General features: G+C 34.2%; 3 protein-coding genes across 3 annotated transcripts; all 3 read left to right on the forward strand.

The window, feature by feature from the left end:
* The first annotated feature begins 5,556 nt into the window (after positions 1-5,556).
* On the forward strand, positions 5,557-6,777 carry LOC18045817 (pentatricopeptide repeat-containing protein At4g22760). The gene is given in 4 exon segments (XM_024189579.1): positions 5,557-5,692; positions 5,695-6,252; positions 6,255-6,688; positions 6,691-6,777. Coding segments are annotated over 4 exon segments (1,215 nt in total).
* A 2,385-nt stretch (positions 6,778-9,162) lies between these two features.
* Positions 9,163-10,627, forward strand: LOC18045818 (uncharacterized protein At4g22758). Its single transcript, XM_024188835.1, has 3 exons — positions 9,163-9,614; positions 9,784-9,997; positions 10,097-10,627. Exons 1-3 carry the CDS (start codon positions 9,303-9,305, stop codon positions 10,333-10,335), a joined length of 765 nt encoding a protein of 254 aa, XP_024044603.1. The 5' UTR covers positions 9,163-9,302; the 3' UTR covers positions 10,336-10,627.
* A 3,959-nt stretch (positions 10,628-14,586) lies between these two features.
* Positions 14,587-15,483, forward strand: LOC18045819. The gene is made up of 2 exons (XM_006440362.2): positions 14,587-15,084; positions 15,327-15,483. The coding sequence occupies exons 1-2, from the start codon at positions 14,679-14,681 to the stop codon at positions 15,470-15,472; spliced, it is 552 nt and encodes a 183-aa protein (XP_006440425.1). The 5' UTR covers positions 14,587-14,678; the 3' UTR covers positions 15,473-15,483.
* Positions 15,484-15,662: the final 179 nt, after the last annotated feature.

A 15,662-nucleotide genomic window follows, 5' to 3' on the forward strand; every position in this document is an offset into this window, starting at 1 on the left:
TTTAAAATATAACCGTTAATATTTATCAAATAATTTAATTTAATCTCAATTTCAAACGCACCCATAATTCCATCAGAAATTGAAATACAACGTAAAACATCAATGTGAAAATTGGAGAAAAATAAAGCGTAGTGTCGTAGTGATGATTGAGCATGAAGTGAAAAGCATTTTATGTGGGATTTGGATTTGGGACTGGAAACGAGCAAAGGCGGAAGGCATCAACTTTTGAAAAGCCCCATCATTATCATTACTGCTGCGGACAAAATGTGACAAAAAGAGATATTGCGTACAGTGGCCTATGGCCCACGGACAGGGAGGATCAAAGTACTATCAAGGTCTTAGTGTTTATTTAGTATGACTTATTTAAGAGTTACAAGGACTTATTTAATGTATAAATATTTTTAAAAAATTTTTATAGTGTTTGGTTATTTTTTTAGTAGAATTTTTTTAGCTTAAATAAATTAATTTATCTCTACTAACAAAAGTCTAAAATTTAAATTTTTGAGAGTAGAGATTATAAAACTTTTCTAAAAATATATAATATAAAAAATATCACATAGTTTAATGGTTTAAAAGTGTATTTTTTATTAATAATCAAATACCCAATAACTTTTTATCTAAAAATTTTATTGGTATAAATTCTACTATTATAAATTTTATTGTTATAAATTTTATTCAATAAATTGTAACAAACGGAGTCTTAGACTTGGTTGATGATGGGGTTGATTTTTAATAATTGTGACATGCATCATGTCACATGATTAAAGTGAATGGGTTATGACTCAAAAAGAGAAGATTTTTTTGTTTGTACCAGGGATTTGATTTATCCTGTACATATGCTGACCAATGAGGTTTCTTCTTTTCCGCTGCATTCTGTGTTTCCTTTTTGAGTACTCAAAAGATCCACATATATCGATGCTGTTTGATATATGTGTTCCGCATCATAGGAAATGCATATCATAAAAAGCTTACTTTTAGTTTTTTTTTTTTAAATACCAGAAATTCATCAAAAATACTTTTACATATGTTTGATGCCAAAGCATATATATATATATATAGGGTCTAGTTATATTAGAACTGTTTTAAGATATTATACTGTTTTATAACCATACGATTAAAATTATAACGAATCTTTTATTATTTATCACTTTATGTGTGTGGTTATAATTTATGTTCCACTTTACAACAACTCCAAGATGTATATATATATAATTTTTCTTTAAATAAGATATCATCACTTTATTAAAATAAGAATGTCATTAAAATATAGAAAAAGACAAATTTCACATTTTATGAATTCATTTTCAAAATGAATACATCTTGAAAATACAAAAGATTTCAAAATTCATTACATGTGTATTCACCTCATTTTCAACCAACAAACTACATAGTGATATCCGTTTAAAAGGTAATAAAAATTGTCAAATCAAGAAAAACTAGCAAAATCATTTTTTCTATTTAAGACATATGCTATTCATTCACAATTTTTGATAACAATACGAGACTCTCATCTCTGGCTTTCTTTATTTTCTTAATAAATTTTATCACTAGTCTAACATCTAACTTGCGTGTCCAAATAATTATTACATTGACGTCTCGGATCAAAAAGATGGAAAGAGACATGGAGAATCCAAAGATAAGTGAATACACTTGATGGAAGGCTGAGCTCCATTCACTGTGTATTTAATTCATTCATCTAAAATTCATGAAATTGTCTTTACTTAATCTAATCAGTCAATGACTTTTTTTGTAAAAGAGAAAATCCAATTGTGAAGAAGAAAAAGGGCAAGAGAGATTTTACGATGCGATGTGATGTGATGTGATGTGTTAAAAGAGATAAGTCACAGCAGCAAAAAGGAAACCAGAAGCATGACAAGTTAATTATCATTTGGCCCTTGTTAATTTCTTTTCATCATTGTCCATTTCGCCTTGTTACTTTCACTTTGACTCATCAACTCAATCATTGTTTCGAAGTAAAATTAATAGCCACCAGTATATGCTCTCGTACTAATCTTGAGCACATCATGTTACATGGATCCACTAATCACCGAACATTATTTGCATTAATCCGACGTCTTTCTCTTCTTATTTTATTAGTTAATAATAATAATAATAATTACAAGTTCTTTTGATTCCTACAATATCTAAACCAATGCCCCATTGGCTTAGTGAAAGCATTCTTGCACTCATAGGTCATGTTTGGTTTAAAGAAAGGGAAGGAGAGGAAAAGAGTGGAATGGATGGGAAGAGAGAAGAAAAGAATGAAGGAGAATAGTGAAATTAAATTTCATTATTTGGTTAAACAAAAAATCTGATTGGGAAATAAATTACAAATTTATCATTGGCCTTAATTACCTATATTAGTAATGAAATATAATTTAATATTAATACCAAACTTTTTTAATGTCAAAAAGTCCTAAAACAATTCAAGATTTACATTTAATATAAAATATAAAATAATTTAATATACTAAACTATTTAATATAATTTAATATAAATAAAAGGCGGTCAACAGCTGTGGTCAACAGAAGTCAATGGCGGTCAACGGTGGTCGGTGACTTTCCGGAGAAATTCCATCAGCTTCTAGCGATGGTCTGAGGGTCCGGCGAATTTCTAGCGAAGGCCTGACAGGTTTCTGGCGACGATCCAGTGATGATTCGGCGGGGTTCTGGCGACAGTTAATTTATATTTCTATATTTTCAAAATAAATAAATAAATAAGTTTGTTTATTTTATTAAGTTTCTTAAATCATTCATTAAATTTAATTAATATAAAATTATTTATAATATCAAATTGATAAAATAAAATTATAAATAATAATGATTAATGGCATTAAACAAGTTAAATGTTGAAGGGCAATTTTGAAAATTTTAGTTTTTAACATAAGAAGAATTTAAATTATTTACTTCTTGGTGTGGAATTCAAATTATATATTATAATGGATATTAAATTCTTATATATTTTGTGTAATCAAACAATGAAAATAAAAATAGAATTTGAATTACTTTTCTCTCTTCCAATCTCTCCTCCTAAGTTCTAACTAAACATTATCATAATATATGAAAGTAAGGATTCGAATCTTCATAAAAATATTATAAAAATTAGTTGAGTAGACACTTTTTGATTGTCGAGGAGAAAAATCTGAATAGATTTTCAGAAGATTAATGTACATGAGTTTCAATAATATATAATCTAATTACAAATATTAATTGTTACAGTTATAATCCAACAAAAAGCAGATGCTTCAAAGACGTGGCATGCGCTTATTTTAATCTGGTAAAAGGACTGAATGGACTTACGGTGGAAGTGAAAATTGATACGTATCAAAAATTTAATCATATGGTGGACCAGCGAAAGCTATATTGCATCAGACTTTTGAACTTTGAGGCTGACTGGCCGATGATTGGCCCCCACCAAAATTCATAAGCCTGATCAGTGGTAATGACGATGATGTTATGAGTACAAATGATTTGATGCGTGGTTTACGGTGTAGAAAAAAGTAGCCCACCTTATCTTGTGTTTGTCGTATAATTACTGGACATCATATGAATGAAAGTGTGAGTTGGCTGTCACCGGCATGCGTAGTGAAAGATTGAAATTGCAATTGAAGCGAATCAATTGCTATGGCCTCCCATTGCAGGTTAAAGAAGTTGGATTCAGAGTTGAAGAAAATGAGAGCACTTGATTCAATGTTTTTTAAAAACCAAATTCAGGCTAGGTAAAATGGTAAATTGTTGAATGTAAGGCTAAGGTGATTATTCATCATTACAATGTATGATGAGCAATGAGTATTATCTGCGGTTTACATTTGAGAGTGTGATACACTAATCAAATGATAATTAATTCATATTTCAATGAACGGTTGTCGCGATACCTATATTAAGAGAAATTAGTTATTATTTATAAAGTAATGCACGTAACTCTCATGTGTAATGGATAAGACAATGAGAATCTTATTTCATTTTCTTTGTCAATTATCCTATAATTATGTGGAGGAAAAAAGAAGAAGAAGAAATGAAGCATATCATTCTTTGGTCAAGTGGTGGGCACCTCTTTACATAATTCCTGAAGCATGAGTGTTTAAGTTATATTATGTGCTTTGTGAACGTTGATTTTCTTTGAAATATTTAAAACTCTATTTTACAGTTAAATGTTTAGATTTTACTAACACAGAGATACTTTTGGAGATTTCAAAAAAATTTCTAATTGTATGTAAGTAAAATGAGTGGTTATGTGGCTTCCTTCTCGCCCTTTTGTGTAAACACACCCGACCTAAAAAAAAACATAAAAAAATTCACAATATTTATTGGAAAAACAAATCAAAAGTGGAAAAGAAGAAGGGCAACAATACAAATGCGGTTGGTGGATTTATTATTATCATCATCACCCACAACATAAATATCGAATTCTAAAAGCCATCCATATGTATTAATAGCATAAATAGAGTGTTAAGTAGGGTGGGCTAAAAGAGTCAATCCAGTCCCACAGAATTTTGGTAAGCCCTTTACATAACGGCCTTGATAAGGGCTTAAGCAAAATTTATAAATTAGAATTAAAAAAAAAAACTTAAACTCTTAATTCATAAATTAATAATAATTCAAGAAATATAAAATTAGAATACTAAACTTTTTTTAAGCGTTAATTAGTTAAGAGGTTACTTAAATAAGAGATTCAAGTATTAAAAAAAAATTAAATCCCTAAGTTTTTGTTCGCATCATTTTCTTTATTTATTATTTTATTTTAAGGTATTTATTTTTTTCAATTCATTATTGATTACAACAACTTATTGATCATTAATTTATTTTAAGTTTATAATAATTTTTTTAAAAAATGAAAGCTCAAGCCCCACGAGGCCCGCAGTGGCCCAGCCCAGGCTCGGCCTTATGCTTCCTCTACCCCTATATTGCCATCCCCGGTGCCAAGCCCGGCAGGAAGCATGACGGGCCAAGTTATTTGCAGGCCCATGTTCCAGGTTATTTGGTTCCCGCCAAATCGTGCGCAACGGTTAATGCAAGGCACATAGAGCTTAGCTGATAGTTCATGATTGGAACACTGCAAGAACCATCCAAAATCACCAACCAGAATCCATATGCTGGCCGGAAAATTGACATCCTTATGGAACAATACCCTAACTATCAACCCAGCAAAATAAATTCATGCTTGAACCCCTCTTGATTCGTCAAATTATTGTCTCAACTAACAGCTTTTCCACGGCTATTGCTCAATACGTCCTACAAATCCTTTACCATTTGCGCCAAACTGATGCCTTCCCATGGAGCTGCACGATTGGATTCTTTTCTCTACACGGCCAGTTCAATAAAGCATTTTCTCTTTGTATTCAACAGCAAAGACTCGGACTTTGTCCCCGCAACTTTGCTGTTTCTTCTGCCCTCCATGCGTGTGCTCGGGGTTTGTATAAAATATGTGGAGTTTTAATTCATTCCCAGGTTTAATAAGTAGGGATTTTTTGGGTGTGTTTATGTAAAAGCTGCTATTGTGGATTTGTATTCCTAGTTGGATGATGTGAAGACTGCCCGAAATGTATTTGATAAAACAATGGAGAAAAATGCGGTTTCTTGGAATTCAACAGGGCGTTTGACATCTGGGAACCTAGCTGAGGGATGGAAGGTGTTCAGTGAAACGCCGAGGAAGGACGTTATATCTTGGAATTCGATTCTATCGGGGTATACTAAAATGGAAATGTAGAGGAGGCATTGTCTTTGTTTAACTGGATGCCCGAGAGAAACTTTGCCTCTTGAAATGCCATGATTAGTGGCTATGTGGATAATGGGGACTTGGCATCAACAAGAAAGATTTTTGATGTGATGCCCTAGAAAAACAGTGTTTCTTGGATTACAGTGATTGGTGGGTACTCAAAATGTGGAGATGTTGCAGCAGCTCGTGAATTGTTTGATCAATTGGGTGATAAGGATTTGCTTTTTTTAATGCTATGATAACTTGTTATGCTCAGAGTAGCTGAACTCTTAGAGGCCCCTCAATTGTTTAAAGCAGAAATAAAAGTTCAGCCGGATAAGTTGACTTTGGTGAGTGTTATATCTGCTTGTTCACAGCAAGGGGATATAAGATTTGGGTCATGGATTGAGTCATATATGGATAAACTTGGAATTGAAATCGACAATCATCTGGCTACACCTTTCATTGATTTGTACGCCAAATGTGGGGCTATTGACGAGGCATATGAGCAGTTTCACAGTTTGAGAAAGAAGTATTTTGTTGCTTATACTGCAATGATATAGGATGTGGCATAAACGGCAAGGCCGTTGATGCTGTCAAGTTGTTTGAAGCAATGGTGGATAGCCAAATTCACACTAATCCGGCGACATATATTGAGCTATTAACGGCTTTTAACCGTGCTGGTGTGGTTGAAGAGGGTTACAAGTGCTTTAGCTCCGTGAAGGACCATGGTCTTTTTCCTTCATCCTATCAGTATGGAATCATGGTTGATCTTTTGGGCAGGGCAGGAAGATTAGAAGAAGCTTACAAACAAATAAAGAGCATGCCAATGCAGTCACATGTTGAGAAGTGGGGAGCTCTGCTTCCCGCCTCCAGGTTACATAACAATATTGAGTACGGTGATATTGCCGATCATCATTGCTTTATGTTGGAGACTGATGCAACTGCTTACCGTTCCCTGCTTGCCAACATTTATGCTTCAGCAGAGAGGTGGGAAGGGATGATGCTTGGAGATTGAGAAAGCACATGGAAGAGAATAAATTGGTCAAGATACCAGGATGTAGTTGGATGGAACTCACTTGAATCTTCCATTAATCAGACATTTCCTATAAAGTTTAGAGACCACAGAAGTCTCTACATTGGGGTTGACAACTCAGATATTGCTCATCCTGGATTCTCCCTTGGTTTTATATGGAGAGTTTGTCATGCTCGTTTGTTTCAATTTTTAATCCTCTGTCAAGGAGGATAATTCTAACAACTTGGAGGACTGTTGAGTGAATACACATTTCCTCTTTTCCTGTGGACTCTGGTGGTTGTATCATTCATGAAATCTGGTGAGGAAGGAAATACCATTTGGACCATCTTCCGCATGGAAGCACAGTGCCATTTGAAGATCTGTCTCAAGCATGGAGGTTCTTCATAATGACCCCAGTACAACTATTCTTGAAAAGAATTGTTTTTTTTTTTTAATTTCCTTGATTCATTGTCTACACAAGGTGCATGTACATCTGCTTTGTTCAACAAATAATTCGTTTTAACTGAGTACTTTGTTCCATTCCAAGATGTCTTCTTCTGGAAACTTGTCAGCTCCCAAGATTAAAGTTTAGAGGTATTTGGTGACTTAATTGTGAGAATGACTATTGCTCGCTCCTACCGTACTAATGTAAAACTCGGAGGTGTCAGCAACAGAAAAGGGGGAGTTAAATATTTTCAATGTGGAGGATTCTACCAAATAACACTACGTTGTATACACACACACACACACACACACACACTTTACTTGTATTCTTTTTAAATAAACCCTTTGCTTGTATTCAGATTGCCTAACAATACATCTTCCACCGGTCTGACTGTCACAGTTGGTGCCAATCAATTTTAATTTCTTCCATTTTTATATTTATTTTATTTCTTCCTCTCGTTTGCTTTCTTGTGTTTGACTATAACTCTATGAGGGCCATTGGTTGCTTTGCTTCTCAAATCAAATGTGCCTGCCACCTGCAAGAATTAGTAAGTGAAAGCTTTCGAGTTTCAACTTTCAACGCACGTGAAATTGATATACGCATCACCTCGTGTATGTCTATTCAATTAGAGCATGCTTAGTGATTTAAGTTCGAGAATGACTTTGCTCAACCTCAGATATATTATTGCTTTCAAAAGAATCATGACGATCATAATTCTTATTTATTATTTTAAATGACACCCGCTTTGTATTTAAGGGAAAAATCATTGACTTGCTAGCAATTTTATCTTGCTATTTAAAAACTTCCATATTTTCAATCAAAGATGGATACAGCTATGGTGAATTTATGAGGAACCAATGAGACGATTCCACGTAGAAATCGATTAGATTCGCACGTATATATGAAAATGAAAGGTAATTTATGCTGCGTTTACTTTTTGGATTGGATTGAGAATCCTGAAGAGTGGAAATCCTTGGATTAGGAGTGTGGAGTGGGAAAAATGGATAGTTTTGTGCTACCTCCCGACACCAACCTTCCTTAACAATGTCAATGAGGTCGCAATCAAGTTTATAATTGTAAAATGCAAAAATGGGGGTCCTAACGAACGATCGGGCGTAAAATCATTTTGTGAAAACGAAAACTCACAATCACTAATTGATGATACGTTGTCTCAGACACAAAGTTTTTTAAGCATATTATTTTTACTCTGGTCAAAATCTTAAATGCACTTGTTACTCTATTAAGAGTTTTGATACATTAACAAATTATTAGCTGTGGAGGTAAAAATATTAATAAAAACTTAATTCTAAACATTTTTTTAAAGGTATAACGTAACCGTAACTCTTAAAAATAAGTTATCTATCTATAACTTAGAAAAGTAAACTAAAACAATTTAATCATAAAAATTAAAGGTGTTTATTCAACTTGAAAGACTAAATTGAGACTTCAAATTTCCTTTAAGAATCAAATTTAAGATTTTCCCCGTAACTAAAGAAATTAAATCTCTCCTGTCGACAAATTCACTCACGCGACACATCACACAATATGAACTTAATTAGGCAACATATACAAGCACACATACCTTGGTTTGGTTGGTTTCAATCTTTCCTTTTTTTTTTTAAACTATAATCAGGTTATAATTGAAAATATAGTATTTACCGTTCATCAAACAAACATTTGACACGTGGAGGGTTCCTTTGAAATTGAAGGATCGCTGGGACCCATTTTCCAAATTACTTTACTGGTTTGCCCGTGTCTACGCTGCTATATAAGAATAAATGCTTACGATAATAAATAAAATACTAAAATAATTGTCACAATTAATAGTACGTCAGGAACCTTCCGACGCTACTTTCAAACCAAATAAATAAATATTTTTTTTAAATATAAAAATTATTAATAAATTTTTAAGGAAAAAATGAAGTGACGCAACACAACGACACACAGCAGTTGCTTAACGCATATAAATTGCCCGACTTTGAAGCAAAACAAAAGAATCAACTAACTTTCCAACTTCCAATTGCTTCCTTTTTTTTTTCCTCTTCTCTTGAACTCGAAGTCCTATTTCTTGTTTGTACCCTCAAAACACCAAATCGAACGGCGCCGTACTTTGAAAATAAGAACACACTCGGGCACATAAACCGTCACATGCCGCAGAGCAAACTTCGGCGAGGCGTGCCGGCCAGGGGCAGCCGGAGATCAAGGCCGCTGCATGCGCACCAGTCTCCGTCACCGAGACGGCGGGGACCTTTGAAGAAGTCCAGGCCTACTAAGATGTTAAAGCGATGCTCTTCAGAGCCGAGTCTTTGGATTGGTAAAAGCCACCGAGGTGACGCTGACGGAGACGATCACAACAGAACGATCAGCTTTGGGAATGAAACTGAGGAAGTTTTGTTCAGACCACAGACTTGTACATCGTCTCCGTCCCTAATGGCTCTCTCTCCCCCGAGTGGCCCTGAGGTACAGAGCCAGTCAACTTTAAAGTTATCAATTTTTGACGTTTCAAAATTTGGTCTTTCTGATTTAATGATTAATATCCATGGGTTTGATACAAGTGTGTAATGTTGAAAGACCCAATTGGCAAAAATTGCTCTGCTTAGTGTTTAAATTGGTGGGTGGGCGCATGCAGATGCAGGGATATAAGAAGGATGCAAAAGTGGTGGTTAATGTGACAGTTGAAGGAAGTCCAGGTCCTATAAGGACGATGGTCAAATTGGGTTCAAGTGTTGATGATACAATTAAGATTGTTGTAGATAAGTATAATGAAGAAGGCAGGACCCCTAAGCTTCGCAAGCATCCAGCGTCATCATTTGAGTTGCATCACTCTCATTTCAGCCTTCAAAGTAAGCAATATTGATTCGTGCACATTACCAAATTGAGTTTTGAGTTTGAAGTTTAGCTAGTATGTTGAATGATAAATTTTATTTTGGTTGGATACGTAGGCTTAGATAAGTCGGAGTTAATTGGAGATGCCGGTAGCAGAAGCTTCTATCTTCGAAGGAGCGGCAGTAATTGCAGTAGCAATGGATCTCTGTTTTCAACCAATTCAGAAATTGTTCCTGCAAACATGGGCTCACCTCCCCCATCTCCATTTTTACTCTCAACTTTCATTGCCAGGAAATTCGGTAAAATTGTTAGAAGAGTGCACAAGCTTTGGAAGGTCGTGATTTGTATGCGATGATGGTTGATGGTGATCCAAACACCACCATTATTCTTTAATGGTTTCCTTCTTGGAGTAACAGAACTATTTTTTTTTTTCTTTCATGTTACTGCTACAAAAAGAATCCCCATTTCTCTCCGTCAATTGTTTGTAAAGTACATCTGTCTTGTATAAGTTGTAAATCCTACCTCATAAATTCTTGATTCTTCTTTACAATTACCATTTTGAAACATTAATGGATGCCTTCATTTCTTACCCCTTTACTTGGTAAGGTGAAGGTGTGTTTGTAACTAGCGCTTGCCAATTTTTATTATACAACCTGTTATATCTATCTTGTGTCATATGTTGTTTAATTCCTGTTACTTCATTGTTCCTGTAAAGCATTTAATTTGTGTAACTGAATCAAATAACTCGAGGTATAACCAGTCGGTGATTGCATCAAATGTTGGATGTTATGCTAATAATAAGTTCAATATCATCAAAGAGGATGGGGTGGCCAGGGGCGTCTAATATTGCGGAGAAATTAAAAATAAAAGGCCGTTTTGAATATGTTAAAATGATTTTTAAAACCTTAAGAAAATTATACATCCCCATAATAGTGAGACATCAGCTACACAGCGCAACCGCTATGTTTTTTAGTTATTGATGACAATGTTTTCGTTATTGATAATAACTTTTTCGCTGTGTATACAATTTATATATATTCTTTTAGAACATATGTTGTAGAAATTTATTACATATAATGATATTATAATTAGGTCAGTGCTACGTTACGTTAATCGTAACGTACGTCACACACAGCAACAGTAGTGGGTCTCACCACGGGTACTGTTACTGTGTGTGGATGTACGTTACGATTAACGTAACGTAGAGGGCTCCTTATAATTATTATTATCATGAAAAAATTGTTGTGTTACCATTAATAAAAAATTTGTCAAGACAACATTAAATTAGTGGCGGATACACGGTGTCTCTAATGCACAGTTGCATAAGACCTTGTACTTGAAACATTAAAATTTTTAAAATACATCAGAAATATCATGTCATTCGTATAATAAGTAAATACATGTTCATTTATTTTAAAAATCAATATATAAGTCATTAAAATCAACTGTGGATATCAATTACCCCTAATTTACCATAGAATTTCTCCCCAAACACATTCCTGTTGTGTCCAACTTCTAGGGACAGATCTTACGAGAGTGCTTTGACAAATGTGAAATGGAATTAGTTATTTTGTTAGAAACAAATTAAGAATATTCTCCTTTCATACTGGGTCGGCAAGTTTTACGCGGAAAGATGGTCGGTTTGCAGAAAATCAAGTCAAAAGCTTTTTGGAGGGTCTTTTTTACAAAGCAGAAAGAGTTAGGAGCTTCCAATGTCTTTCATACATCTGTGTGGGTGGGCTTCCTAACACATTTTAACAGCTCTCGCTCTCGTGCAGAGACGAGTGCAGCCAACACAACACCACCTTTTAGAGCCGCCGCACTCACATGATGCTGAAAGGGGAAAGCACTATCCCTCCTCTAACTAGATGCTTTTTTTTTTCCTTATATATGGAGCATGGACGGACACATAAGCAATTCTTTTGGCAATATTCTAATAATTGTACCCATCACCGATCAAACATCAAACATTGCCTATACATGGAAGTTTTTAGACAGCAGCCCATTAACTTCGTCCTTAGCCTTTTGAGTTGGCCTACAATACATTGACTGACATTGTATTGGCTGTATTGCATTATGTTGGGTCACATTGCATTGCATCAAATTTTAATGCAATCCACAATGTTATGTTCCACAATGTTATGTTTGGTATGGTATGAATTATATTTTATATAAAAATAATTTTTATTTTAATATTTGAATTAATATTATCTAAATTTATTTATATTTCATCATTACTTATATAATTTTTATTAGATCAATAATCTATATTTATTAATTAAAATAAATGTTTCTCGTCACAACATGCCATCACAAGTGACCATATACATTTTGGTGTCTTTTGAACTGTATTGTTATACTATTAGAATTCTTGTCATCAGAGCGATGCAATGGTATAGTCACGACTCACGGTAGATCTACGGTCAAAGTTTTAGTTTTACAATATTTTAAAACTATTACCACGTATATGTAATATTGTCTCATGTTATACGGTTGCAAAATGCACCCATTTAAGTTAATGGAGTTTGTAATTTTTTTAATTTTATCTTAATTCTCATTTTTTTTTCACAAATGAGAATTATAATTAATAACTCACACACTCATTTAAGCTCAAACCCAAGACCCAAGACCTTAGCAAGGCGGCTTCTAGCCATGGGAGCTAAACTTGGCTTTATATATATATATATATATTTTCCTTTGGACCGACTATGTTTCTATTTTCTGCCGCTAGAATTGGAAAAAACGCTGCCGTACTCTAAAGCAATATGCGTAAACCCTCATGAAAAGGCAACGAGGGGCGTGAATCCATTGGCCTTCTGACAACGCAGCATGAATTCCGCAGATTACTTTCACGTTTAAGACTTTAGTTTATATCAAAACCAAATATTCCAATAAACTTTTCATTATTAATTCCATACGTGCGTCTTAATTTCTCCGCGCAGGTGCTTTTTGTTTCTTTACGTGCAGTCGACTCTTTTTATTTTTAGTTTTAGAAGGTTTAAATTAAATAAGTGTCTGGAGACATTTGTTTTCATGTCCTTCAAAGTCACTTTAGTATGCCTTAAAAGTCAAGTTCTCATGTTCAATTTTTTTTTTTTTTGGGGGGGGTAAAGAAAACTTTCAATTTCAAGTTTTTAGCTTAGCTCTTATTTCTCAAACTCATTTACAAGCTCTAGTCTCAATTCACATTTTACTGTGGGATCATGTTGCGACTGGTCTTTTAACAGTATTATTTAGACTTTAACTATGAGCTTAAGCAGTTTTATTTTGCAACGAAGAATTAATTCTCTATATTTGATGACAACTTTGCAATGTAAAATGAGTGAGATTTTTAACAAATTATCCATCTCCATCTCCTTTTGGCGGAAAAGAAAGGTAGATGATTCTAAAATAGGCACAAGAACTTTTGAAACTCAGTACAAGACTTATCAAAACTTAATTATTGAAATACAAAACATTTAATTAATATTTATGTGACAGAGATGGGAGTTCGGAAAATAACACAACCGCAAAGCCAAAATAATTGATTCGAAAATTTAAACCGACTGTCCAATAGAAACGGAAAGATGTCATGCAATTTCCCGGCCCCTTCATATGTTTTTACGTCGTCTTAGAAAAAGTCTAGTGTTAGAATAATGTAAAATTTTTATCTCAAGTGACGTTAGACGTATATATCATTGATTGACATGTATTATGTGTTTAATTTATTGATTTTTATTAGCTATTATTAATGTGTCAAATTTATAATATTTAATAATAATTAAATAACCCATCAAATAATATGTCACTTGATTGTCGAATATGTATCCCCATTATATATAAGTGCAATACTACTACTCACTTTCTCATCATCAGTGTAAAATTTGTTAAATGCATTAATCTAAATTCAGTTAACAATAAGTTCACGATATCCGGAACATCATTGTTAATTATTAGCAATTATGAACCTGGTATATCTAGAGTAAATTCGCACGTATAATTTGTTTACATTAATTATTCCACGTTTGGTTCTATCAAACAGTCGTGCATCTAATAAATTACTTTAAAACTCTTTTATTTTGTATTGATATTACAATTATTTTTTTTAATTAAAGGAGGAATTGAGTTCTCATATTGCAATATGAGAGCAGCAGCTCACCGTTCGGACGTTTGGCCGACTGGCAATTGCCCCACAACTGTAATTGAACTTGAAAGGAGTATCAGTATCCACATTGAACCAATAAAGTGTTGGTTCTACTGGCAATGGAGTCCCCTTAAGTGGTTTAATTGGCTTTGCTCCCGAGTTCGAGTCGCAGGAAAGTCGCATTTGTTGGGAGAACATGTGCCTTTCGGTTCGAACGGAAACTTCTAATCTAAATTTTAGTACGGAATTAAAGGTGTCTCCCACAGTTGGGGCCCTCCCCAAGATACCTCGTGGTTAAGACAAAAAAAAAAAGAAAAAAGTATCCACATTGAATAGACATTCATGCATATGCAATTAATCCAAAATCCCAAGGGCAATTGCATTCGCTGCCTCTTTCCTAGAAATTTCGTGCTACCTTCCCATCATGAAAAAAGGTCCAAAACCATTGCAATCATAGCATAACGTATCCTCAACTTACCCAAATATTATGTCGCCTCTCCACTCTCTCCTACATATATGTCGTCTCTTAGCTTCTTTTATATTTTAAACCCCTAAAAAAAAAAGGAAAAACTACAATGAATTCTCTGATGCAGATTAAGCAGAGACGGAATTACAATACGGCCGGCAAGGTTTCTACCGGCAGCGAGAGGTCTTCACAGACTTATCCACCAGAAAGACACACTAATCTAGTTCGCCGACGAGGAGGCATTCTCTCGGTCCCCGGCAAATTGAAGCCACTGGGGAGGATTAATGGTGCAACAAGTGCCACTGCCGCCACCCAGAAGCTCACAAAGCTATTGCTGAATGTGAATATTGAGAGAAGCTTAGGGCCTGTGAAGGTGGTGATTAAGCCGGATAACACAGTGAGTGATTTGATCGAGGCGGCGGTTGAGATTTACGTAAAGGAGAAACGAAGGCCATTTTTGAAAGAGACTGATCCTAGGTTCTTTGCTCTTCATTACTCGCAGTTCAGTCTGAAGAGTAAGTTTTTTCAATCTATATATTATGCATAATTATGCGCCCACGCGCGCACACGTATGTGACACATGTAGAAATGCCTCTTATTTATTTATAAAGATACTAATTAGTCTATTTAATAATTAACAGTAAAGTTTTAGACTTTAGTTATACGCTTGATTCTCCTTTGTCTCAGTCCTCACTAATTAATCACTTAGTTATTATATTAATATTATTATAAATTTTATTTGTGGTGGTGGGTGCAGGTTTGAAGGCAGATGAAAAGTTGATTAACTTGGGGTCTAGAAATTTCTTTATGTGTTCAAAGCCTTGCACCTCTGTTAATTCTTCATGCTCCGAAAAGGCAATTACGCCATTTCCATTAATAAAGTTCATGGAATTCTTACTATAATCCCTTGCCATTAACTCCGTCTGCATAGCTAGCTAGTTTCTATGAAGTATTCTCTATGTGCTGCCTTCAATTAACCAACAATCATTTTTCTTCGGTTCATTACACATGCAGTTGGTGTTAAATATTGTCTACAGTTTTGGGATGTTATTGGATAATATGAACAGAGTAATATTACTCTTGGACTTGGCAT

Source organism: Citrus clementina, unplaced genomic scaffold, assembly GCF_000493195.1.
Source record: "Citrus clementina cultivar Clemenules unplaced genomic scaffold, Citrus_clementina_v1.0 scaffold_3, whole genome shotgun sequence".
In the NCBI taxonomy this organism is placed as follows: Eukaryota; Viridiplantae; Streptophyta; class Magnoliopsida; order Sapindales; family Rutaceae; genus Citrus; species Citrus x clementina.

Excerpts from the sequence above, each read along its gene's own strand:
- LOC18045818 (XM_024188835.1), top strand. The coding sequence starts at position 9,303 with ATGCCGCAGAGCAAACTTCGGCGAGGCGTGCCGGCCAGGGGCAGCCGG. Across the intron at positions 9,615-9,783 it reads CTCCCCCGAGTGGCCCTGAG|ATGCAGGGATATAAGAAGGA; the intron begins GTACAGAGCCAG and ends GGGCGCATGCAG. Across the intron at positions 9,998-10,096 it reads CTCTCATTTCAGCCTTCAAA|GCTTAGATAAGTCGGAGTTA; the intron begins GTAAGCAATATT and ends TTGGATACGTAG.
- LOC18045819 (XM_006440362.2), top strand. The coding sequence starts at position 14,679 with ATGAATTCTCTGATGCAGATTAAGCAGAGACGGAATTACAATACGGCC. Across the intron at positions 15,085-15,326 it reads CTCGCAGTTCAGTCTGAAGA|GTTTGAAGGCAGATGAAAAG; the intron begins GTAAGTTTTTTC and ends TGGTGGGTGCAG.